Source organism: Hylobates moloch, unplaced genomic scaffold, assembly GCF_009828535.3.
Source record: "Hylobates moloch isolate HMO894 unplaced genomic scaffold, HMol_V3 SCAFFOLD_14, whole genome shotgun sequence".
Classification (NCBI taxonomy): Eukaryota; Metazoa; Chordata; class Mammalia; order Primates; family Hylobatidae; genus Hylobates; species Hylobates moloch.
In genome coordinates this window covers 61,231,341-61,258,668 of record NW_026652289.1, presented here as the reverse complement: position 1 = coordinate 61,258,668, position 27,328 = coordinate 61,231,341, and the positions used below count along the sequence as shown (strand labels likewise).

Below are 27,328 nucleotides of genomic sequence, written 5' to 3'. Positions count from 1 at the left end.
ATAACAAAACTGTATTTCCTCAGCCCTCCTCCTGAAGTTGGGCATGGCCACATAACTTGCTTTGGTCAGTGAAATATAAGCAGAGGTAATACGTGTCCTTGTTCTGCAGAAGCCTGTAGGAGCCACTTCTTGAGTTGCCATATCCTTTTTCCTGCCTTGGAAATCATGGAACCACATTGAGACAGAGCCTCCTTCAGCCTGGGTCCCTGCATGTACTCACAGTGATCAAAGACCCATGCCAACTCATAAGGGAAATGGAGCAGGGCCAAGAACTGCAACTTTCATTGTTAGAAACAACCAGTAATTTTGTTGAATTACTGCAACATAACCCAGCCTAATCAGGTTATACTGAAATTAGTATCAAAAGAAGATGCTGCTACAACAGAAACCTAAGATTTTGGTGCTGGCTTGGTAGTCAGGCAGTGAGTGGCTGGGAAACTGTTAATGGAAAGCAGAAGGATGATAATTCATGTTATGAAGTGGTGAAATATTTGGCAAAACTAATACCTGCAATTACTTGGAAGGCAAATAATATACCTAATGTACCTACAGCTCTAGGAGAAACAGTTGGAAATTTTAGTGTTAATGGTGTATATTAGGCATTGCCGACTGCATTTGGCAAGGTATTATACAAAAAATATGAGCTTCTGAATGAATCAGACATCTTGCAAGCAGAAATGAAAGGGAATAGAGAGATCTCAGAAATTTGGCACTTTGCAAAATGGGAAAAGCTGAACTGATTTTAAACCTCAAAAATGAGAATTTTAAAAATTGAAGAGACATTTATTTACACAACCAAAGCCAATTAAAACTCAGCCTTGCAATGTGAGTCAAATTAAAGGTATGACTATAACCTACTATTAAAACCTCTGAATTAAAGCATCTCAGAGTATGAATCCAACAAAGATTATGGCATCCAGTACTGTATTAGTCTGTCCTCATGCTGCTATGAAGAAATACCCAAGACTAGGTAATTTATAAAAGAAAGAGGTTTAATTGATTCCCAGTTCTGCATGGCTGGGGAGGTCTCAGGAAACTTACAATCATGGCGGAAGGGGACGCAAACACATTCTTCTTCACAAGATAGCAGGAGAGAGAAGTGCCAAGCCAAGGGGGAACATCCCCTTATAAAATCATCAGATCGAGTGAGAACTCACTCACTATCATGAGAACAGTATAAGGGTAACCACCCCCATGGTTCAGTTACCTCCCACTGGGTTCCTCCCATGACATGTGGGGATTATGAGAACTACATTCAAAATAAAATTTGGGTGGGGACACAGCCAAACCATATCAAGTACATATTTTCATTTAGAAAGACTCTCTCAGGAAAAAGAGAACAGAACAAAAGGGTAAAAAGAAAAAGGGTATAGCTCTCCTACTGAAGCCTCATAGGCTTAAGATAACTGAAATTAAGAGAGAGGCATAGAAGCAAGAAAGCAAAGAAATATAGAAAATTTAAGAAGTATCTAGAAAAGAACTCCATGTTGTAGCTATTGCTACTTGTAGCTGATTGAAATCAAACAGATTAGAAACCAGCTAAGTTCTTGAAAGAACTCAACGTCAAGAGAAATCTCAGTCTGGATTAAAAGAGACTGTTGCTGCTTAAGACTTAAAACAACCCTTGGGCCCTCAACTATCTACAGGCAGGAAGTGGGTGAGAAAGTTTTAAAATTGCTAAGGATGGCTTATGCCTGTAATCCTAGCTGCTCAAGAGGTTGAGGCAGGAGGACTGCTCACTTGAGGCCAGGAGTTCAAGACCAGCCTGGGCAACATGGCAAGATCTCATCTCTTAAAAAATTGCTAAGGAAAATATAATCTCTAATATTCACTTCAGATGTGGCCCAAGGACAATTATGGAAAAGAAATAAAATCTCAGAAGGCAGAGTCAAGGACCACAAAGAATAGTGTCTAAGCTCATGAAGCAATTGGGATCAGAACTAATCAAGGAACATTTCCCACCCAAAGGATAGGGGCCCTGGAAATGTCTGCCCAGTGGGATTTCAGAATTACTACAAAGCCCTGTCTTCTGTTTTTCTCTCTCATTGTTTCTCTTTCCAAATGGAAGTATGTATTGCAGTTACCCAGTCCTGTTCCACCAGTTTTTGAATAGTGAAGACTGAATAGATAATTTTGTTTTTTTTCTTTATAGTTCATGGCTTTTCAGATCAAGAGAGCCAGACCTGATCTAGATGATATCATGGATCAGCCATAGTTATTTATATCTGATAGCATTTTATACATTGTTAAATATTTTCACACATTTTGTTTCATTCTTGCAATAACTTTGAAAGGTAGACATTTTCATTCTGATATTATAAATGAGGAAGCTGAGACTTAAAATGTTAAATCACTTTGCAAGTTTACTAGCAAAAAAGTTATTTATTATGGTGCTTTCTAATAACTAGCTTGAAAAGAATTTTACACAGAAGTAAAATTTTAAATATCGTCGAGCGGGGAGAAAGATGGATAAACACGAACAAAAAGATCTATAACCTAAGATGCTACATGGGAAACGGGCCTGAGTAGGACAGTAATGGGGAATCTGATAGCCAGGGAGTAACACATAAGCATATTGTGAAGGGAGATTCTGGGGTACATAAGTAGACTGCAGTTGCCTGGGGAAAATGTTGCTAACATTGAGGTTTACTTTGGTGAGCTGCCTAAGGGTAGACTCTTACATCTCTCACATGTAAAATAAAATACGGAATTGTTTTATGGGATAAGAAAAAACAGCTTTGTGTAAGCCTTTCATTTCTGTTGTTTCCTCTGGATAAGGGCTAAGAACAGTCCTGGTCACCTTTCTTAGAAAGTTATAAATATCTTGCCAAACTTACACATTCTGACCATGACAAGGTAGCTTGTAACCAACTAACTCACTAAAAATGATTATAAAGGCTGGATTGAGATATATATAAAACAACTGCTTGAAGGCATTGAAGGGCAACTAAAACAGTCCTTAAAAGAACAGAAGGGCCAGGCACGGTGGCTCACGCCTGTAATCCCAACAGTTTGGGAGGTCGAGGTGGGTGGATCACTTGAGGCCAGGAGTTCGAGACCACCCTAACCAACATAGCGAAACCCCATCTCTACTAAAAATACAAAAATTAGCCGGGTGTGATGGCCCATCCCTGTAATCCCAGATACTCTGGTGGCTGAGGCACAAGAATCATTTGAACCCAGAAGTTGGAGGTTGCAGTGAGCCAAGATAGCGCTACTGCACTCCAGCCTGGGCGACAAAGCAAGACTCCATCTCTAAAAAAAATAAAGAAAGAAAGAACAGAAGCATCTAAGGTGAGAGTCATATTCCCCTAAGTTTTAAAGGACATTTACAAATGTGTTAGGAAATAAATCTAAACAGATTTTTTTCTTGACCTCATGACCTTGATCTCTTGACCTCGTGATCCGCCCGCCTCGGCCTCCCAAAGTGCTGGGAGGCAACAGAGCCTGGAGTTCAAAACTGTCAAACTGTTTGAGACTTGAGATCCAAAATCCTAGAACAAAGGTGATCAAAGGGAAGTAAGCCCAAAAAATTTTTGTGTGCATGCCGTTTAAATCCCTAATTGACTCATACCTGGTAGAATGAACAGCTCAAGACTCCAAAAAATCCAGAGGAAAAATATAACAGTAGCTGGGAGGCTAAAGATCTGGCAGATATTTCAAAAGTCACATGATGTTAGGAGTTCATGTCCTGCTAAATTGAAAGGGTCCTAATAAACACCTCAAGCTTCCAGTGGAGACTTCAAAAGGACCAAACTCTAGGAGTAAGGACACTTCTCTAGGAGAAAAACTAAACACAAAGCATGAAGGAAAACCTTTAAATAGACCAGGTCCAGCAACAGCTAAAATCAACCCTTAGTCCAGGCGTAGTGGTTTATGCCTGTAATCCCAGGCATGGGATTGGGAAGCTGAGGTAGGTAGATTGCTTGAGCCCAGGAGTTCAAGACCAGCCTGGGCAACATGGCAAAACCCTGTCTCCACAAAAAATACAAAGATTAGCAGGGCATGGTGGCACACACCTGTAGTCCTGACTACCTGGAAGGCTGAGGTGGGAGAATCTCTTAGGCCTGGGAAGTTGAGGCTACAGTGAGCTGTGATCATGCCACTGCATCCCAGCCTGGGCAACAGAGTGAGACCCAGTCTCAAAAAAAAAAAAAAAACTTTTAAATACAAAAATAAAATAAAATCAGGGGCTGGGTGCTGTGGCTCATGCCTGTAATCCCAGCACTTTGGGAGTCCAAGGCAGGCGAATCACAAGGTCAGGAGTTCGAGACCAGCCTGGTTAGCATAGTGAAACCCTGTTTCTACGAAAAATTAAAAAAAAAAAAAAAAAAAATTAGCCAAGGATGGTGGTGCGCACCTGTAGTCCCAGCTACTCGGGAGGCTGAGGTAGGAGAATTGCTTGAACTCAGCAGGCAGAGGTTGCAGTGAGCCGAGATCACGCCATTGCACTCCAGCGTGGGTGACAGAGTGAGACTCCATCTCAAAAATAATAATTATAATAATAATAAAATAAAATCAACCCTTGATACATCCAGATGAGCTGTCAGTACTCTACTTGTCTGCCAAAAACAAAAATTTAACCCTCTTTGAAGGAAGATATTATCTAGAGCTGCTACAATTTTCCATCTTTAATGACCACCATCCAATAAAAAAATAAGGTATATTAAAAGAAGGACCAAATCATTTAAAACAAAGGGGAAAAAAATAGAAAAAGATCCACAGGTGATTCATATATTGGAGTTATGAGACAGGGACTCATAACTCCACCGATCCCAGCCACTCTTCATCATAATCTTATGAAAGCTAGAAGACAATGGGTACATAATTTTAAAGTATTGAAAGAAAAGTCTCTGCCAGCCAAGCATTCTATTCCCAGCAGGAATATAGTTTAAAGACAGGGACTTTAAAATAGCTAGGACTAACATGTTCAAGAAAACATATATGTTTGTAATAGATTCATGTCACCAAAGACCTAGAGTCAGTTTTTTAACTGAAATGGAAATTCTGGAACCAAAAATTAGTGTGACAAAATTAATAATTTAATATATGAATTTAATAGGTTATCAGAACAAATGACTAGCGAACTAGAAAACAAGCCAGTAGAAAAAAATTCCAACTTACACACAGGGGAGAAAATGATGACAATGTAGAAAAAGGCTTCAGAGATACATGTAACATGGAGGAAACAATCTAACTTTCCTGCAATTAGTGTCCCACAAGGAGAAGAGAGAGTGATTTTAAATAAATACTGGCTGATAATTTCCTACAACTAGTGAAAGACATCAAAACACATATCCAACCTCATTCGAAAGCACTAAAAACCTCAGGCAAGATAAATATAAGGAAAATCACACCTGGGAACATCATGATTATACTCCTGAAAATTGAAGAGCAACAGAAAATCTTTTTTTTATTTTTATTTTTGAGATGGAGTCTCACTCTGTCACCAGGCTGGAGTGCAGTGGCGTGATCTCGGCTCACTGCAACCTCCACCTTCCGGGTTCAAGCAGTTCTCCTGCCTCAGCTTCCTGAGTAGCTAGGACTACAGGCACACGCCACCATGCCCAGCTAGTTTTAGTATTTTTAGTAGAGACAGGGTTTCACCATGTTGGTCAGGATGGTCTCGATCTCTTGATCTCATGATCGGCCTGCCTCGGCCTCCCAAAGTGCTGAGATTACAGGCATGAGCCACCGCACCCGGCCGAGAAACAAAATCTTAAAAGTAGTTAGAAAAAAAATTACTTTACCTTCAAATGAGCAATAAGACTGCTAGACTGCTAGCTAAGTTTTCTTTTTTTCGTTGTTTTTTTTTGAGACAGAGTCTTGCACTGTCTCCTGGGCTGGTGTGATCTCGGCTCACTGCAACCTCCACCTGCCAAGTTCAAGCAATTCTCCTACCTCAGCCTCCCGAGTAGCTGGGACTACGGGTGCGCACTACCATGCCTGGCTAATTTTTTTTTTTTTTTTTTTTGTATTTTTAATAGAGACAGCATTTCACCATGCTGGCCAGGCTAGTCTCAAACTCCTGACCTCGTGATCCGCCCGCCTCGGCCTCCCAAAGTGCTGGGATTATAGGCGTGAGCCACCTATCCTGGCCACTTTTCAACTTAATCTATGAAAGCTAGAAGACAATGGGAATATAATTTTAAAGTATTGAAAGGAAAGTCTCTGCCAACCAAGCATTCTATTCCCAGCAGGAAAAAAAAATCCAATAAATATCCCACATATCCCTGGATACGAAACTTCTGTGAACTTGTTCTGCATAAGGGGATTTGATGCCCGATCATTACTAATGCTCCTTCTCAATATGGAACTATTTTTAAAAGAGGGATATAAAATTATGAAATGGGAACCACTTACTGGAAAGGATTTGTTATATTTGTGTTAACCATAGGTCCCTAGAATAGCACTGTCCAATAGAAATATAATGAAAACCACTAATGTAAACCACAGAGATAATTCAAAATTTTCTTGGAGCAACATTTTTTAAAAGTAAAAGAAATAGGTGAGGTTAATTTTTAAAATATATTTTATTTAATCCAGTATATTGAAAATATTATTTCAGCATGTAATCAGTATGAAAATTATTGAGATAGTCCTACTTTTTTTGTACTAAGTCTTTGAAAGCTATGACACATCTCAATTTGTACTATTAGCTTTCAACTTCTCAGTTGCCCCATGTGGCTATTGGCTACCATATTGGACAGCACAGTAAGGGATGCAAGAGATGTACTAGGCAGTGGTTCTCAACCTTAGATGCCCAAGAGAGTGACCTCAGTGAGGAGCTATAAAGAATGCAGATGGCACAGTGGCTCACGCCTGTAATCCCAGCACTTTGGGAGGCCAAGGCGGGTGGATCACCTGAGGTCAGGAGTTTGAGACTAGCCTGACCAACATGGTGAAATCTCATCTCTACTAAAAATACAAAAATTAGCCAGACGTGGTGCCATGCACCTGCAGTCCCAGCTACTTGGGAGGCTGAGAAAGGAGAATTGCTTGAACCCAGGAGCTGGAGGTTGCAGTGAGCCAAGATCGTGCCACTGCACTCCAGCCTGGGTGACCAAGTGAGACTCTGTCTCAAAAAAAAAAAAAAAAAAAAAGCAGATGCCCATGCAGGGCTGCGATTAGGGTAAGGTAAGTGAGGCACTCTTCCTGAGCACAGAATTTAAGGACACACACACACACACACACCCCTCATTAACATAAGTAATATTTTAGTGCAATAGTTTAACAATCAAAATTACTGCAAAAAATTCATTAGGAATAAAATATCAAAATTTTTAATGAAAACAGGACCAGATTACTTATTTTTTCCTTTGCCTTGGGCTCCAATATGACTCAGCATGGCCCTACACCCATAGCCCACCTGAGACCAAATAAATCAGCATTTCTGGAAGTAGGGCCCAGGCATTAGATGACTCTAATGTGCAGCCAGAGTTGGCAGCCACTGTTTAGTCCACTGTCTGCCCTAAAGCTCAGATTTCTTGATAAAGTGGGAAGTTGATGTGTGGTCATAATTCTGGCATGTGATTTCTTTTACCAAAGCCCCAAAATATAGTTTCCTTTTTTGAGCTTCCAGTGATGGGAAGTTCACAGCTTCACAGGGCAGTCATTTCCACTGTTGGACAACTCCAGGGTTACCTCTTATTTATTTGGAGAAAACTGTTACAAGATAATTTTCAAAAAAAAAAAGGGTAAAGCCATGCCTCTCCTACAGATATGAAAATAAACACATGATAAAGATTTTATTTAACAGAAAGAACTGCCAGGCACAGTGGCTCATGCCTGTAATCCCAGCACTTTGGGAGGCTGAGGCTGGGAGGATCACTTGAGCCCAGGAGTTCGAGACCAGCCTAAGCAACATGGCGAAACCCTATCTCTATCAAAAAACATATTCAAAACTTAGCTGGGTGTGGTGGCACATGCCTGTGGTCCCAACTACTGAGGAAGCTAAGGTGGGAGGATCACCTGAGCTTGGGGACATCGAGGCTGCAGTGAGCTATGATTGAGCCACTGAACTCCAACCTGGGTGACAGAGTGAGACCCTGTCTCCAAAAAACAAAACAAACAAAAAGAGGGAACTAGGCAGATATTATAACAGGTTCAAAAGAGAATCCCAAAACAGACATCTTTATAGATCAGGAATATTGAAATTTGCACAATGAGGCAAAATAGGTTTTTCCACAAGAGGAACAGGAAAGGGAAATCAACAGAGCCTTTATCAGACTGGACAGCATTTGCTTGTCTATCAGTTACCTATACTTTAAAGAATTGTAAAATATCTCCCATAGAATCAATCTGATAAGGCAGCAGGGAGTGCTATAGACCAGCAATTCCCAACCTTTTTAGTACCAGAGACCGGTTTCATGGAAGACAATTTTTCCATGGACGTGGAGGTGGGGTAGAGGGAGTATGGTTTCAGAATGAAACTGTTCCACCTCAGATCATCAGGCATCAGTTAGATTCTCATAAGTAGCATGCAACCTAGATCCCTTGTTTGTACAGTTAACAATAGGTTTCCCGCTCCTATGAGAATCTAATGCCACCGCTGATCTGACAGGAGACGGAGCTCTGGTGGTAATGCTTGCTTGCCTGCTGCTCACCTCCTGCTGTGTGGCCCGGTTCCTAACAGGCCACAGGCCTGTCTGAGACAGATCTGGTACCAGTCTGCAGCCCAGGGATTCAAGACCCCTGCTATAGACAACACATAGTTTCCCATTGAAGTACAAATTATTTTCCACATAACAAATTGCTACCATATATACATATATAATTTTTTTTTTTTTAGACGGAGTCTTGCTCTGTGGCCCAGGCTGGAGTGCAGTGGCGTGATCTCGGCTCGCTGCAAGCTCCGCCTCCCGGGTTGACACCATTCTCCTGCCTCAGCCTCCCAAGTAGCTGGGACTACAGGTGCCTGCCACCACGCCCGGCTAATTTTTTGAATTTTTAGTAGAGACGGGGTTTCACTGTGTTAGCCAGGATGGTCTCGATCTCCTGACCTCGTGATCTGCCTGCCTCAGCCTCCAGAAGTGCTGGGATTACAGGTGTGAGCCACTGTGCCGGGACAATTTTTTTTTTTTTTTTTGAGACGGAGTTTTGCTCTTGTTGCCCAGGCTGGAGTGCAATGGCGTGACCTCGGCTTACTGAAACCTCTGCCTCCCAGGTTCAAGCGATTCTCCTGCTTCAGCCTCTGAAGTAGCTAGGCCGCCTTCAGCCTCTGAAGTAGCTGGGCCGCCATGCTACTTTTCACCATACAACATTTCTCCATGTTGGCCAGGCTGGCCTCCTGGGTGAGGTCAGGAGTTCAAGATCTTGGCTCACTGCAACATCCGCCTTCCAGGTTCAAGTGATTCTCCCGCCTCAGCCTCCCAAAGTGCTGGAATTACAGGCATGAGTCACCGTGCCCAGCCTCCCCTATATTTTTTTAACCCATCACTCTTAGAACAGTGGTTTTCAAATTTTGATGTACACAAGAATCATCCAAGAAGTGAGGTAAAAGACAGATTGCCTGCCAAGTCTTCTGAGCTTGCATGATGTCCATGAAAATGCCTTTTTAACAAGCACACTAGATGATTCTGATGCAGGTGTTCTGAGGACCATACTCAAAAAGCACGGTTCTAGAACATACTTACTCCAAATTCTAGAGGCAGCCTTTTCAAATGTGTTCTCATAATATCTGAAGGTAGCTCTAGATTTCAAATCAAATCAATCTTAGTAGTCTTTCTGTGCCAGTAACATTTTCTGTACTTTGTTTCTCAGATAATATACTATTTCTTTTCTCCCCATTCAAATTTTACAGGACAGGCAAGGAACTGTTTTTATATTATATGAGCACCTGAAGAGACACAAGTTGGGAATGTTGTGAGTATGAAGTGTATCTGTGAGTTGTAATAAGCTAAGGAAATAGACAATCACAACCAACAAGAATGATGCTTCTCATGCACTTTAATCAGCATGCTGATTTATTAGAAGTCTATATTTAGATCTTCGGGTATTTTATTTTATTTTATTTTATTTTATTTTATTTTATTTTATTTTTTTGAGATGGAGCCTTGCTCTGTCACCCAGGCTGGAGTGCAGTGGCGCAATCTCAGCTTACTGCAACCTCCACCTCCCGGGTTCAAGCGATTCTCCTCCCTCAGCCTCCCAAGTAGCTGGGATTACAGGCACGTGCCACCATGCTCAGCTAATTTTTGTATTTTTAGTAGAGATGGGGTTTCACCGTGTTGGCCAGAATGGTCTCGATCTCTTGACCTCGTGATGCACCTACCTCGGCCTCTCAAAGTGCTGGGATTACAGGCGTGAGCCACTGCGCCCAGCCTAGGTATTTTATAAAATGACTTTAGATGTGTCAATGGGGGTTTATATAATTGATTAATTACCTGAAATTAATGGGTAAGGTTTAGACTTAACAGCATATTATACCCAAATGCATACACAGATAAGGCACATCAGATCTCACTGATGGGGACCCAGCTCAGTTGTCCTGCCTGTGGAAGGCAGTTGTCATTCTGGCTTACTTAGAAAAGTGCTCTGTGCTCTGGTGACTTCACATGATGTCCCCCTAGCAGGCAGGATCTGTAGCTCCTCCTCAGATCCAGTTTCATTCCGGGCGCAATCTTCTCAAGGTACGCATGCACTGAGCACAGGCTGCTGGCAACACTCGGAGGCTTCCGCACTTCTCCCAGATTTCCCTCTGGGATATTTGGAGCCTAGCAAAGTTTCCTCCTACCTGGGACTCAGAATTTTAGAGCCACAACCTTGAGTCATCTCTTATTTCGTATCTTGGCGCATGGTTACTTGGTACCTTTAAGTCATCCTACCTAATTGGGAAACTGTCTCTGCCCTGTATTTCTCTTCCTTGTAACCTCTACGGCAGTGTAGACATTGTGGCCTCACACTCAAACACACAGAAACATATACACAAAGATCTGGTCTCATAAAAACTAACCAAATAAGAGCCAATTCCTCTACTAAGCACTGATGTTCCTACGTGGCCTCAGTCCCTCCCTCCCCAACCTCCCCTACACCCTACTATGGTCAGTCTCCTGGAAACTGATCCAAAGAGGTGCAGACTACAACAAGCAAATGGCTGCATAGGACAGGCCCCAACTTCCCTATCCAAAGTATAGTCCTTTGTTCTGCCAAAGCATTATCAGTTATAACAGGCCATTATCAATACAGTGATATTCACCCTCATCGATCCTTTTGAACTTAGGCAAATGTTCTGGTTTCTTCCCCTTTGGAACTAGAATGTGGCTACAATTTAATCTGGCACTTACAGTCTCAGATGCTTCCCATCACCTGGGAAGGGAAGCTGGCTGTTTGAGTCCTCCCCTCCAGTTTCAGTCTTTCCCCAAGATCCCATAAACATGCAAAACTTATTGGGTCTTGTTAAGAAAGTCACTTCCCTAGGGACTCTTCACCCATTTGTCACATTGCCCTGATAGCAACAGAAATGAGACCTCAATCCATAACATACCAACAAGCTTGCCTTCATCTTCTCCACCTAGGCCTTCACATCCAGAATGATAACAGAGCCAGGGACACCTCTGGGCATGTGCAGGGAAGGATAAGCCCCTTGCTTCCCAGTGACATTCTGCCCCTCAGCTCCCTCCCTGCCACACCCTTCCTTACCAGAAAATTTGAAAGCATTTTATCAACTGTGCCAGGCACAGTTCTAGGTGCTGGGGAAACAGCAATGAGCCCTGCCCTCAGGAAGCTGCCACTCTAGAGGGGTGGGCATACAGTAAACAAGTAAACAGGTAAACATGGTCTAGTATGTCAACTGCTGACAAGCCATGAAAGGGGAACAGTACCTGGAAGATCAGAGATTAAATACTTCCCATTTCACTCTCCCCAAACTTGACACGGTGATGTCAGGGCTGGGCAGAACATAGGCCATCGGGAATTACCGGGACTAGGAGAACCAAGCAGTCATCTGGATTTGAAGTTAGCAAGCATGGGAATAACAAATTTGTATTTTCCCAACTTATGAATCCAGTTAAGCAGGCAACATTCAAGGTCCAAGTATATTTCTAAGCCCAGGAATTCAGACAGATGGGTTAGTTAGGTACAAAGAACTAGAAATCAGAACCTAGAGATATGAACTCTGTCTTAGTGGGTACCAGCTGGCATGAAAGATTAACTACAAAGGAGAAGCTGGGACACGACTGGAACCAGACAAACCCTTTTGTATATAGGATGAGGCTGGGAGAGGTGAGCTTCCTTCGGGTGATGGGAGAAGAGCAACCAGACAGGCCAAACACTGGACCCAGGATTCAGATGCGTGGAGGTCATCCTGAGAAGCAACCAGCTCATACCATCAGGAAAGTTCCAACCGCAAAGAGTAAAGGGACAACCTGAAAGCTAGGTCATGGGGAGCTTGACCAGAGGCACTCAGAGAGGAGGCCACTTTTGGAGACCCCGGCTGGTAGGGGGTGGCATGAGGAAAGCCTTTCAGCAGGCAGCAGAGCTCAGCAGAGGCTGACACTCAGGAGCAGGACTTGTGTCCTGGAATTGATGGGATGAGACAGGGGTAGTATCACCCAGGCAGAGGCAGGGTTCATGAGGTATGGGCCACAGGAAGAGCAGTGCAGGTGGGTACTCAGGCATAGAGGAACCAGGCAAGAGGAAAACCATCACAGAAAGTAGGAGATAGAGGAAGAGCCTGTTTCATGAACTGAGAAACTCCCAGTCATCAAACTGACCTAGCAGCAAGGTGGATTTGATGCTGAAACCTACAGAATTAATAATTAGACTGGTAACCAAGAGGAACTTGCCCAGCTGTCCCTACATCTGTACCTGAGATTTCAGGCAAGGATGCCTTGACCTGCAGGCTAGTTTCAATGGTAGAAATGGTCCTACTGGTGTACCTTCTAGATGGTTATTGCTATTCACACATACTTCAGGGAGGGCACAGTTGACATGGACCTCTCGAAAGCCTTTAGTCCTTTTCTACTGTTTTCTGCCCATCTTAATCTCATCCCTAACTGCAGTCATAGAACCACAGAATGTTAGAGCAGGGAAGGGCCTCAGAATTAACTGATCCTCATAGATGGGAAACTGAGGCTTAGAGAGGGGCAGTGATTTGCCTGGGTCACACAGCAGGTGGTCTGTCTCCTGATCCTGAACTTACTGTTCTTTTCACTACACCACAAAGCCTACACTGAGTGACCACCTTATATAGGGAGCCCTATAATGCTACAGGATAGTTTGCAAGCTGTCTCTGAAATCTTAAAGTGGATGTTCAGGTTTATAAAGACGGCTGTTCATGAACAGGGCACATTCTCCTCTGAACATAGGCAGGACACTCTCATTAAGTGATAGGAATCACTTGTACCCGTGAAATAGAAAGTAAGCCCCAGACAAAAGACTCCAGAATACTGAGATGCAAATGTCTGCATAGACAAGGAAATCATTTGGCAAGGATCACACTTAGCGACAGTTCTCCTAAAGTAACTTAAACCATTTTTTTTATTATTATACTTTAAGTTCTAGGGTACCTGTGCACAACGTGCAGGTTTGTTACATATGTATCCATGTGCCATGCTGGTGTCCTGCACCCATTAACTCGTCATTTACATTAGGTATGTCTCCTAATGCTATTCCTCCCCCCTCCCCCCACCCCACGACAGGCCCCAGTGTGTGATGTTCCCCACCCTGTGTCCAAATGTTCTCATTGTTCAATTCCCACCTATGGGTGAGGACATGCAGTGTTTGGTTTTCTGTCCTTGCGATAGTTTGCTGAGAATGATGGGCTTAAACCATTTTTAAAATGAACTCGTACAACATCCTAGCTCAGTGGTAGACTTTCGCTAGAAATGACCTACCCTATTGCTATATTCTGCTAAGTTGATTAATAAAAAATATTTATTATGCAAATCCTTTTTGTTGACAAGTTAAAATGGAGTCTCATCTTTCATATCTCCCTGAAGATTGCCACCTTGTGAGATTGAAAATACTCATTAAATTCCATCACCAGACAGGCACAAATGAGAGGGCGATTGTTTTTAAGCATGTGAGGGGAATCACTGGTAAACTCATTTGTTTGGATATCATTAACAGAACAATCGGCGAGGATCTCCAGGGGGTCCTCATGACCTTTGCTCGCAATCTCTTCATCATCCATCAAGAAATATCAGCACCTAATATGCAAGGCGAGACCAATTTTAAGGTGAGGTGTTAATTAACTAACCATTCTGGTTAATTTCTATACAAGGGCTGAAAATACCTCATGCTGTATTGTAAACAAGTGCTAAACCATCTTTTTTTTTATTGTAAGCAGTACATATTTTACAGTGTGCAAGGTCAATACTGTAAGGTTCCCACTGAAGCCGTTAGTTAAATTTAATAGTTTGAAACTTTTTCTTTGAAATAGAGTTGACTTTTAACTTGCTGCCATTTTCAAACCCCAGCTCCTAAGATAGCAGAGCTTTCTGATGTTGGACGTGAGTCTGAAATGTCACAGTGGAACCAAAACAGAGATTGTCACAACCAAAAATTGCGTATGTTATCTATCTATATTCCAGATAATACAAGGTCTGACTAGTGATTCCTGGGAAGCCCTAGTTTCTAGAGCCAGAGAAGTTCTAAGACCCAAGAAAGCAACGTGTGTTAGGGAGAAGCAGAAAATATAGCATGTATGTGGGCCATCTACCCCACCTGTTTCTCCAATGTGGGTTGGATTATTTCACTACTAACCTTTAGAAGCCTCCTTATGACCTTTAAAGATGGCCCCTCAAATCCAGTTGTGTATAATTGACTAGAAGTCTCCAAACTCCAAACTACAGGAACAAGGTCTGTACGGGAGTTTCTGAAATACTGTCTGAACAGAGATGATCACGTGGTATTGAACAGCAAGGTATGAATCTGATTCCCAGCCTAGGCCTTCATTAATTCAAAGGACACAATCAGAAACCACGTGGTTTTTCTCCTAAATGGAAAGTCCAACAAAAGCTTAATAGAAATGTAATTTTAATACATTTTTGATTCAAGCTAGGGCCTAACTCCTTTAGTAACAGTAACAATAACATGATTTTATGAGCTGGAAGAATGACCACTGCTTTCCCTACAACATGATTGAGAAGATTCAAGAAAAGACAGACCAAATGTTACATCAATGTTCACTGGTCCTAAAGGATCTATGCTCGTCGTTTACTGTGTGGTTTTTTTTTTTTTTTTTTAGAGACGGGATATCTCACTGTCTTGCCTAGGCTGGTCTCAAGCTCCTGAGCTCAAGGGATCGTCTGTCTTGGCCTCTCAAAGTGCTGGGATTACAGGCATGAGCCACCTTGCCCAGCCTATCATTTACATTTTAAGTTCCTGCTAGCTAGTAGCATCATCTTATCTGTTAGTGCCATGTGCAAAACTTTGAGCCTCTCTGCATTTGATCCATTCAGCCTGTCCAAATATAGCTAATAATCAGAATCAGATGCTTTAACCTCAAATGCATTCAGACTAAGTTGATTCTGGGCTTGTCTCGCTGTTGGCAGTCAACCGCCTTTGACAAAATGAAAGCTATTTCTCTGCCCTTTCTCTGACTTTCAAAATCATAAAAAGTCAGATGTTCTCAGGTAGCTTTTAATTATGTCGTGGTTTCTAGCCTTCTCATATGAATGTTTGTTTTCTTGATTTTTACTCATGTTAGGTCTAAAGGCAAAAACTTTCAATCTCAGTAATATAGGTACAATAACAAAAACTTGAAGCGGTGGAATAGATTCATCTTTGCTAGTATTTTCTGTCTTCTACTTAGTGGCATTGTGGTAGATATTTTCAGTTTTTAAACAAGGATTTACCAGCAAAGTAAAGGCTAAATAAAAACAGAAGGTGATTGAGGCTGGGCACAGTGGCTCATGCCTGTAATTCCAGCACTTTGAAAAGCTGAGGTGGGCAGATTGCTTGATCCCAGGAGTTCAAGACCAGCCTGGGCAACATGGTGAAACCCCATCTCTACAAAAATTAGCCAGGTGTGGTGGCTCATGCCTGTAGTCGCAGCTACTTGGGGGGCTGAGGTGGGAGAATCATTGGAGCCCAGGAGGTTGAGGCTGCAGTGAGTCTGGGTGATGGGAATAAAAATTTAAAAAAAGGAAGATGATGCAGCAAATGCATTTAACAAAATTTAACATTCTTTTCTGATAAAAACATTCAACAAAGTAAAAATAGAAGGTAACTTCCTCAACCTTATAAGGACATCTACCAAAAAACCCACAGCTGACATATAGTTAACATTGCAAGACCAAAAGCCTTCTCGCCAAGATTAGGAACAAGACAAGGGTGTCTGCTCTTGCCACCTCTATTCATCATTGTACTAGAGTTCTGGACAGAGAAATTAGGCAAGAAAAGGAAATAAAAGGCGCTGAGTGCAGTGGCCCCCACCTGTAATCCCAGCACTTTGGGAGGCCAAGGTGGGAGGATTACTTGCACTCAGGAGTTTGAGACCAGCCTGGGCAACATAGCAAGACCTCATCTCTACTAAGAAGAATAAGAAGGAGAAGGAGAAAAGAAGAAGAAATAAAAGTAAAATTATCTCTATTTGCAAGTGGCAAATTCTTGTAAATAGAAAATTCTATGAAGCAAGAGGATTGCTTGAACCCAGGAGTTTGAAACCAGCCTAGGCAACATAGGCAGACCCTATCTAAAAATTAAAAAATTAGCCAGGTGTGGTGGCACACACCTGTGGTCCCAGCTACTCAGGAGGCTGAGATGGGAGGATGGCCTGAGTCAGGTAGGTTGAGGCTGCAGTGAGCCATGATCTGCACTCCAGCCTGGGTGACAGAGTAAGACCTAGTCTCAAAAAAAAAAAAAAAAGAAAGAAAGAAAAGAAAATCCTAAAGAACCCATCAACAAGTTTATAAGACATAAAATCAGTATACAAAAGACAATTATATTTGTGTAATGAATAATGCAAAAATAAATTTTTAAAAATTTCAAGTTACAATAGCATCAAAAAGAATAAAACACTTAAGAATAATTTTTTTTTCTTTTTTGAGACAGAGTCTCACTCTGTCACCCAGGCTGGAGTGCATTGACGCGATCTCGGCTCACTGCAACCTCTGCCTTCCAGGTTCAAGCAATTCTGCTGCCTCAGCCTCCTGAGTAGCTGGGATTACAAGCACGCACCACCATGCCCGGCTAATTTTTTATATTTTTAGTACAGATGGGGTTTCATGTTGGTCAGGCTGACCTTGAACTCCTGACCTCGTGATCCACCTGCCTCAGCCTCCCAAAGTGCTGGGATTACAGGCGTGAACCACCACGCCTGGCCAGGAATAAATTTAACAGAAGAAGTGCAAGATTTTTGCAGTGAAAACTATAAGACATGGGTGAAAGAAATTAAAGAAGACCTAAATAAACAGAAAGACAGTCTGTATTCATCCAATAGAAGACAATAATGCTAAGATGCTGACATTCCCAAATTGATCTATAGATTCAATGTAATTCTTATCAAAATCCCAGCTGGCTTTTTTGCAGAAATTGACAAGATGATCCTAAAATTCGTATGGAAACATAAGAGACCCAGAATAACCAAAATAATCTCAAAAAGAAGAACGAAGTTGGAGAACTCACACTTCTCAATTTAAAAACTTACTACAAAGCTACAGTAATCAAGACAGTGTTGTACTGGCATAAGAATAGAGATATAGATCAATGGCATAAAATTGAGTCTGAAATAAACCCATACATAATGGCCAATAATTTTTGGAAAGGGTGCTGAAACAATTCAATGGAGAAAAAATATTTTTTAAATAAATGGCACATGCAAATATTAAGTTGGACCTCTGCCTCACATCATATATAAAAATTAAGTTAAAATGGGCCGGGCGCAGTGGCTCACACCTGTAATCCCAGCACTTTGGGAGGCCGAGGCGGGCGGATCACCTGAGGTCAGGAGTTCGAGACCAGCCTGGCCAACATGGTGAAACCCCGTCTCTACTAAAAATATAAAAATTAGCCAGGCATGGTGGCGTGCACCTGTAATCCCAGCTACTCAGGAGGCTGAGGCAGGAGAATCACTTGAACTCAGGAGGCAAAGGTTGTTGTGAGCTGAGATCGCACCACTGCACTCCAACCTGGGCAACAGAGCGAGATTCCGTCTCAAAAAAAAAAAAATTGCGTTAAAATGGATCAAATATTTAAATGTAAGAGCTAATACTGTAAAACTCTCAGGAAAAAACATACGTATAAACCTTCATGACCTTGGGTTAGCAATAGTTTCTTAGACATGGTGCCTAAAGCACAAGCAACCAAAATAAAAATAGATAAATCAGACCTCATCAAAATTTAAAACTTTGTGCATCAAAGAACACTATCAAGAAAGTAAAAAGTCAGCCCACAGAAAGGGAAATAATATTTGCAAATCATATTGGTAAAGCATAGTATTCACAATATACAAAGTACTCTTACAACTCAACTACAGAAAGACAAATAACCCAATTTTAAAAGGGAGCAAAGGATTTGAATAGACATTTCTTCAGAGGAGATATGTAGGCCAACTGCAGTGGCTCACACCTGTAATCCCACCACTTTGGGAGGCTGAAGCGGGAGGATCATTTGAGGCCAGGAGTTTGAGACTAGCCCAGGAAACAGAGTGAGACCTCATCTCCACGAAAACTTATTTTTAGTTAGCCAGGTATGGTGGCACATACCTGCAGTTCTCGCTGCTCAGGAGGCTGAGGGGGGAGAATTGCTTGAGCCCAGAAGGTCAAAGCTGTAGTGAGTCATAAGCACACCACTGCACTCCAGCTGGGGTGATAGAGCAAGACCTTGTCTCAAAAAAAAAAAAAAAAGATGTACAAATGGTCAATAAGTATATGAAAGAATGCTCAACATCATAAGTTATTAGGGAAATACAAATCAAAGCCACAGTGAAACATTTCATACCTAATAAGATGGCTACAGTTAAATAAAAAGGCAATAACAAGTGTTGGTGAGGATACGGAGAAACCAGAACCCTCATATATTGCTGGTAAGAATTTAAAATTGTATCACAGATATGTAAAGCTTAGCAGCTTGTAAAAAAAATTAAGTGTAAAATTACCATATGACCCGGCAATTCCATTTCTAGGTATATGTCTAAGAATATTGAAAACGTTCACACAAAAACGTGTACATTAATGTTAATAGAAGGAATATTCATAATAGCCAAAAATTAGAAACAACCCAAATGTCCATCGACTAAGAAATAAGTGAATTTTATTATATTCTATGGATAATATTTTATATAATGGGATATTATTCACCTCTATAAAAGAAATAATAAAGTACTGATCCATGCTGCAACGTGGACGAACCTTGAAAACATTATGCTAGGTAAAAAGCCATTCACAAAAGGTCACATATTGTAAGGTTTCATTTATGTGAAATGTGCAGAAGAGGTAGATCCATAGAGACAGAAATAGATTAGTGGCTGCCAGGGGCTGAGGGAGTGGGATGAAATGGGGAGTGACTGCTAATGGGGACAGAGTTTCTATTTGGGTGATGAAAATGTTCTGCAATTATATAGTAGTGATGGTTACTTGCAAATATACTAAAAACCACTGAATTGTATACTTTATAAGGGTGAATTTTATGGTATGGGAATTATACCTTAATAAAATATAAATAAAGTAAATGGGAATGTGTCATTTTTTTCTTCCGAGCAACCAATGGAAATAAACCCTCCCATCAGCCTATTAGCCCTCATTTTAGGGTGACTAGACCAATGCTTCTCAAATTATCCATAATAAGGAAACTATTTGTTTTGTTTTGATTTTATCTATCATGGATCAACATTTTTAACAAAATAGAAGAAAATTTAATTACTAGAAAAATACAATTTAAAAAATTAAAGATATACAATTTAGAAGCCCAATGTTTTTATTATTAGACATAATAGGCATAAAAATTCTAAAAAGTTTTCCAAATTCTTACTCTCAATTTTTTTACTCATTTCAGCAAGACTGGTAAGCCATAATCTGTAGACAAATGCCAGTCGGTAGAATACATTCTGAATAGAACTGATCTAAACCATGGTGAATTCCCAAAAGGACCAGATGCTTGGGGGAGAGGGATTGTAAGAGGTCTTTAAGTAATAAATATTGTCTTTATTTACAGACCACCATTGCTGATATTGAAACTATTCTAAGAGTAACAAAGGAAAACAAAATGAGATTTGAAGAGGAACAACAGTCCAAAGATGATAAAAACCTCTCTAAACCCAAGAAATGATCCTGGAATACAGTACATAACATTTTGGATCCCAGTCTGGAATAAAAAGGGCAATTTTTTTTTTTCTGTTAGAAATAAAAGCCAGGGGAAATTGGTTTGCTTTGTGTGCTAGGAGGTGAATCAGAACAGATTATAATGAAATGCTCTTTTTAAAACATTGTTTATTAAGTGATCTTATTTTATTTATTAAACCAAAACTTGTGTTTTCATTTGAGAGTGTTGAACAATCCCTTCTTCTTCTCAAACTCAGAAAAAAGTAATCTGATAAAAGAAGAAAGTTAAAAGTCTTACTGATATCACCTCCACATGTACTTCCTCATAGGCCTCAGGATTATACAGCTTTTATTTTTTATGTTTTATAAAGTTTTCTCCTATTTCTAATAGTCATTGATCTTCTGCATTTATAGGTTTGAATAAAGGCTTAAGCATTGCTATTTGTCAAAACACAAATGTCTTTTTTTCAAAGCTTCAAATTATATTGAAATTATATTTATATGAATTTTTAAGTGACTATCATTCATCGTGTTTTTGTTATACCAAGCCACTATTGTCTGCTATTGTTGCCATTTTTCAAAAAGTAGGATAAGCCAGCATCTAGTTAACCAAAGCACAGAATGTATCTAGGTGGCAGTATCTGCTCTTAGTTTAAGATGGAGTGTAACTCAAGCTCTGTAGCTTGAATAAACATTTGTATTCTCTAGTTCTCCATTTAATACAGCAGTAGGATTTTTTCAATTTTAGTTCAACATTACACTACCTTTAAAAAGGCAGATTAAGATTGTAGTAGTGCTGACTCTAACTTTCAGCATTCACTTCATAATTGTCCAAAAATATTTCTACATCAGCGAGCTTTACTGAAGACTGAAATAAAAGCAAATTACAACACCAAAACCATGTATTGTTTTAAAGAATGACCTTTATGTCTATAAAAATATTTTAGTGTATTGGGGAAAGGAAGAGGATTTTTACCTGTGGAATTTCAATAATTTGTTAACTGTGATTCAGCCACAGGCTAAGAGTTTCTGTAATAAAATTAACATTTGTGTGTGTCAGCTTTTGTTTTGCTATAGTTGGAAATACATTAATTAGCCAGGTTTCCTGCCTGTGCTAGGTACAACACTGACCTCTTTTTCTTGCCAGATCTCTAGTCCATTCGAGGGGCCATTGTTCAGACACTTGACAGATAGGAAGTACTACATGCCCATTAGAGTCGCGCCTCGATTGAAGCCAGAGCAACATAAGGTCCAAGAGACTCATTAGTTCACTGGCACAATCGTGTCCTGAGAGTAAATGAAACCCTCTGTCTCCTTATGGCTCTCATCTGCTCTGGACTTTAAAAGAAAACTGTCTCCGTTTTGTTCGGCACAGTAGTAGATCATTCACATGGCGAGAGCCCCTGCTTAACAGTACAAAACTGTTAAATCTATCGGGAAGTTTTGCATGTGAATTTTGATTAGCACTCCCGAGGCTCAAGCTGCTGGCAATAGCGAAACGAGTTCGCCATCCTACACCATTGTTTTACTCACTTGATTGGTTTCTCAAACAATGCCACTTTCCTCCTTTGCAGCTATCATTTGCATATACCACAGAATTCAGACCTGTGAAAGTGATTGGGAGCAGGGTTCTCTACCTAAACATCTACAGCTTCAAAATTAAAGGAGAAAAATTGGTATAATAAAACAATCACTTCAAGTAATTAAGTGGAAGAAGCCAGAGGACCAGATTAAATTAGTGACATGTTTTAATTACAGAACATTTGAAAAGAAGCAATAGTCCATTATCTTTTAACACATATATGTTGCACAGATATTGTGCTCTTGGTAAACTAAGGCACGTTTGAAAAAAGAATCATTTATATGTGTACAATATCTAAAGTATCCTAAATATAATTTAGTCACGATGAATTAATTACTGAGCTTTTGCTCTTCTAAATAGGAAACCGAAATATTTGGTGGTAAGAGGATTTTGGGGAAATGATATACCATTTTCCAGGAAGTTTTTGAGAGAAGCACACATTAAACAATAGAGGTGGCTTTGTATGAGAAATGACCCATTATTTAACGTTGAATGTTTGCAGTGGTTGGAGAGCATTATTGGATATAAGTATCTCCTTTAATATATTACCTATTTTATATTGACTTTAAAGAAACCAACGAAATTATAATATTAAATGTGCTACTGCCCACCTGTGCTGCCTACCTACTTAAGTGACCTTTCCGTAAGCTACTTACAGTTACCTATAGAACAAACTGGGGGCTGGGGATGTAGTGTGCTGGAAGCTTCATATACATTATTTTATTGCATCTTTCCAAAAACTCCATGCATGTAGGTACGACGACTGTTCTCATTTTACATATAAGGAAATTGAGACAGTGAGAGTGTCTCACCCTACGTCTCAGGCTAAATGAAAAGAAATTTGGGATTTGCTGTCTTTTACCACAAATTCCAGCATGTTGTACAAAGTAGAGGGTTTAGTTTCACTTGTCCCAGATCATCCAAGGGATTTGCACATTTTTAGAATAACAAATTCTAGTGTGTTGCTTAAAACATAGAAAAAAACAGGTTAACTTATGCATACTTCCTGCTAATGAAATGAGCTTGTACAACTGACAGCATGGTAAGGCATTGCAATTATGTGATCAAAGTCAGAAGAAAAAAATCGTGTCAGTGGAATTCTCCTGTGGTGATGGATCTGTAAGACTGGTGGAGAATGACGTTGGAAAGGCATAGAATTTGGAAGCTGGGAAGTCATGCCCTGAAGTTTCAAGAGATGGGTATAAGGTTAAGAAATCACAGAAGCATTGGGAAAGGCTTCCAACAAAATGTAGAATAGCCTGGAAGGAGTTTGGGGAGAATTATTTCAGCTATGTCATCCTAAGAATTGTAAGCGTCCTATTTTTTAAGTATAAAAATACGTATTTTATCACAAGTAATATGTTAGTAACCATCTGATAGCTTTAACAATTAATAATCATTTGTATTCATTTGGCACCTTTCTTCCAAAGAGCTCAAAGCACTTTACATTTGTTATCTCATTAATTCCCAACACTGTCCCTGTGGGGAAGGTAATAAGTATTTTAACATTTAAATGTTTATCTTTCAGAATTTCTCAAGCATACATTAATTATATTTCCAAAAATGTAAATGTTCATTAGTTTTATTTTACTGTTCCTCTGGCTTTAATGTGCATAACAAATTTGTGCAACTCTTTAAATGTACTAATCATGGTAAATCCCATCTGGAAAACCGTAAATGAAGTTGCCAAGATAATGTGAGGGTGGCAGCTGGGGGAGGGGGGAAGCATTGGACTTCACTTTTCTTGCTGGAAGAAGTTTGGATCAACCCATCTCAATGGGCTCTTCTGTATCTTCTCCACATATAATTCCTTCCAAGAGGTGTGCCACAGGAAGCTCAGGACTGCATCTAAGAGCTTGGAGCTGAGAGAGCTACTATTTATACCATTGTTTTATTAATGACTTCATCAATGGGGAACAGAAACTTGAGGCATGCTGTTACGAATTACATCCCAAAGAGTCACAGAATAATAAGGGCCAGCCCTCCCTGTCTCGGGCCTGGTCATACTTTCCTCAATTTTCTAAGTAGAAAAATGGCAGAGCATAGTACCTGCTCCTCAGGGAAGCAGTCGAGATGAATTGGCCAATGTTGGCAGAGTGTTTCAAAGATGAAGCGTTCTATATAAATGTTTATTATTATTACATGGCTACTTCAAATGGAAGTTCTAACTTTGAAATGTGATTATACACTTTCCAAAAAAAAACCCTTCATAACCACATATATAGGTTTATTTTTCACTCTAACAGTCTAACTCATGGTTGTGAAACTTTATTGCAGTTGATGGAGGGCCTTGGCTTTTATTAGTTTTAAACTGCTGGTTTCTGGGGTATTTATGTAAATGAGGGAAAGACACCAAAACAGTAAATAATAAGCACGTCCCTGCTGTTTAAAAATCTGTTGGTGAAAACAACTTTTGTTATAGGAAGACCGTAAACATAGCACAGAAAAATATAGCTTTGCCATTAACATTTTGTTTCACTTTTACAATTGTCACCATATACATGTGCATCACCACACACGCACACACATACACACACACACACACACACACACACAGGCAGAAAGGAGAGAGAGAAGTCAGCAAAATGCTACATTTTAAGATTTTTTTATTTAACAAACTGTTATAAAGTATACCAGATGGCTAATTATAGCTCCCAGAAACAAACGGCCACACCCAAGTTTACTGCAATCACCTCATAAGGAATGTTAGGATGAAATCATGGTCCCATAAACTCGACAGCAAAACAGCAGACCTTCCACTGGTTGCAAAATAAACTCCAAATTAAAATTAAAATTTTGATTCATTTAAAGATTCATGCCACTTTGTTTCCCAGGAGAGGACACAAAATACTTTGCGATCACTGAAAAACTCAAAATGATTTAGGAACATGCTCTTTGTTTCCAGATTCCCTTTCCACGCTTTTCATTTTCTTGGGCTTTATTTTTCCAAGTTGAATATAAACACATTGCTGAGCCGAAAAATTAGATCATTTGCAACAATAGTGAAGAATCTAAAGGTCTAAATGTTCAATAATAGGGTATTGTTTTAAAAATATGAAATATCTACATTAAAGACTTCTATACAGCCATTCAAAAATCATGTTTCTGCACCAACCATACAATCCAGCCATTCCACTCCTAGGTATTTGCCCAAGAGAAAAGAAAGCATATGTCCATACAAAGACTTGCACAGGAATGATCAAAGCAGCTTGGTTTACAATACCCCAAGGCTGGAAACAACCCAAATGTCCATCAGCAGATGAATGAATTAAAAAATACTGGGATATCCATAAAATGGAACACCACTGAGCAATGAAAAGAAATAAACTATTAATAAATCAACAGCATAGAAGAATCTCTATGTTGAATGAAAAAATTCAGACAAAAAAAGTACATACCTATTTAACATTCTAGAACATAAAAACTATAGTAAGTAGTAACCAGGGGATGGGAGACGGGGTGGGAATAGGGTGAGGAGGAGGAGGAACAAGATTACAAAGAGGCAGAAGGAAAATGCTGGGTGATGGATATATTCACTATACTGACATACAAATGATTTATTGGGTATATATAGATGTCAAAACTTATTGTACACGTTAAATGTTGTCAAAGATAAATAAGGCTGGACACTAGTAAAAGTGGTAAGGACAGATTTTAATCAGTAATACACTATTGCAATAGGGAAAAGGGTCCAGTGTAAACTGAATTCAACTTCTAGAGAGGTGACTGGGCATTGTAAGGGGAGAATGAGGGAATAGAAGAGGGGACAGTGGCTGCTCGGTAGAGTCAAGAAAGTGAGAAATAAAAACCAAGAAGCAGGGTTGGTTCATGTGAAACCCATCTGGTTTTGCTAACTGGTACAGAAGTTAGGCTCCTACCCTCCCACAGAGACTGGGAGACGGGGCCTTAATTTAGGATTGGCTATAAGAAAGTTTATTCTTTTTGCAGCCTGGAGTTTTCTCAGGCAGGTATTTTAAGAGGGGGCTAGGGTCATCCTAGGGTTGCAGCCTCGAGCTATTAGAAACTATGTTAATGTTTGTTCAAGTCTTCATAGGCCAAGGTTAAGGCCTGGTCAAGAAGAGGGCTGGGAGGAGCCTGGCTGGAGTTTAGTCAAGGAGAGAATCTTTGTCAATATGTGCAGTTTATGAATGTCAATAATACCTCAAAAAGCTGTTTTTTAAAAATCGTGTATTAGGAGAATATGTTATAAGTGAAATTATATTCATTAAAATAAAATGTTATTACTAAACATATTTTAAAATGTTTTCAATAGCATGAAAACTATTGTTTTTATTCTAAGCGTAATGCCCTTCGTCTAAATACTCTAGAATTCACATGCAGACCATGTCTTTGTTGCCATACCTATTCAACTCTGTGCCATACCACAGAGAATGCATAAAAGGGCAAATGCCTCCACTCACCTGCAAATATTTCAAAGGACAGAGTAGTGATTATGTGGCATCTGTAGGTATTCTAAATGGGTATGGAATATGTATGACATCTATTTTAGATTTAGATGTCTTAATGGGTTTTAGTTTCAGCTCTTTCCTTAACAAATAATTTCTCTTCTCTAGTTCTCAGGTTTCTGATACATAAAATAAGAAAGAGGAACTGATATTTAAGCTTCCTTCCAGCTCTGATGTTCTACAATTCTATGCCACCATCATCGATGTATATAAAAGAGATGAAATTGCTGTTGTTGTTGTTTTTTAATTTCTTATTTTTTTAAGATGGAGTCTCACTCTATCATCCAGGCTGGAGTGCAGTGGCGTGAGCTCAGCTCACTGCAACCTCTGCCTCCTGGGTTCATGAGATTCTCCTGCCTCATCTTCCTGAGTAGCTGGGATTACAGGTGTCCACCACCACACCCAGCTAATATTTATATTTTTGGTAGAGACGGGGTTTCACCATGTTGGCCAGGCTGGTCTCAAACTCCCGACCTCAGGTAATCCACCCGCCTCGGCCTCCCAAAGTGCTGGGATCACAGGCAGGAGCCACCGCGCCTGGCCAAAATTTTATATATCATGCAAGGAGGTGGTTTCTTCTTCCAGCTTTCTTCCATTTATTGGAAACAATGGATGAAAATATTTTGAAAATACTTTGCCCCTTAAACACCCCCATCTACTATCCAAAAGGCCTATGATTTTAAATGGTTGCAAAATATTGCATCATTTTAGAATAGTTCATTGCAACATATTTTTCTTATGGAAAGGAGCCATATGAAGCCAAATACAACACCTCCTTTAGACTGGGATCATGTCCTTCATTTTTTGGGTTTCAGTCTCGGCACTGAGCTCTCGGTTATTGTTAATCAACAAAACTGATGGAAACATCTTATTTTGAAAGCATTTTTATTTGAACTGATGTCATGTATACCTTCTGCACTAGAAGATCTTGATGGAAAAAGATGAAATAGAAATGAGAATAAGAGGCTGGGCACAGTGGCTCACGCCTGCAATCCCAGCACCTTGGGAGGCCAAGGTGGGTGGATCATGAAGTCAGGAGTTCGAGACCAGCCTGGCCGACATGGTGAAACCCCATC

At 40.2% G+C, this 27,328-nt stretch overlaps 1 protein-coding gene and 1 long non-coding RNA gene across 11 annotated transcripts in view; one reads left to right on the top strand and one right to left on the bottom strand.

Moving 5' to 3' along the window:
• The window catches only part of IQCH (IQ motif containing H), a 257,935-nt gene extending 237,629 nt beyond the window's left edge, over positions 1-20,306 (top strand). For 6 of the 7 annotated variants that reach the window (XM_058427228.1, XM_058427227.1, XM_058427229.1 and 3 more), the window contains 3 exons: positions 9,803-9,864; positions 14,071-14,179; positions 20,098-20,306. In XM_058427228.1, coding sequence (XP_058283211.1) covers positions 9,803-9,864; positions 14,071-14,179; positions 20,098-20,211 — 285 coding nt within the window. In that variant the 3' untranslated portion in view covers positions 20,212-20,306. Of the gene's footprint in view, positions 1-8,791; positions 8,914-9,802; positions 9,865-14,070; positions 14,180-20,097 lie in introns of those variants that run through there. The other variant, XM_058427225.1, reaches the window with a different exon arrangement.
• LOC116482348 (uncharacterized) overlaps positions 1-27,328 on the bottom strand; it is a 91,056-nt gene that overhangs the window by 50,396 nt on the left and 13,332 nt on the right. The gene's annotated exons all lie outside the window — the stretch shown is intronic.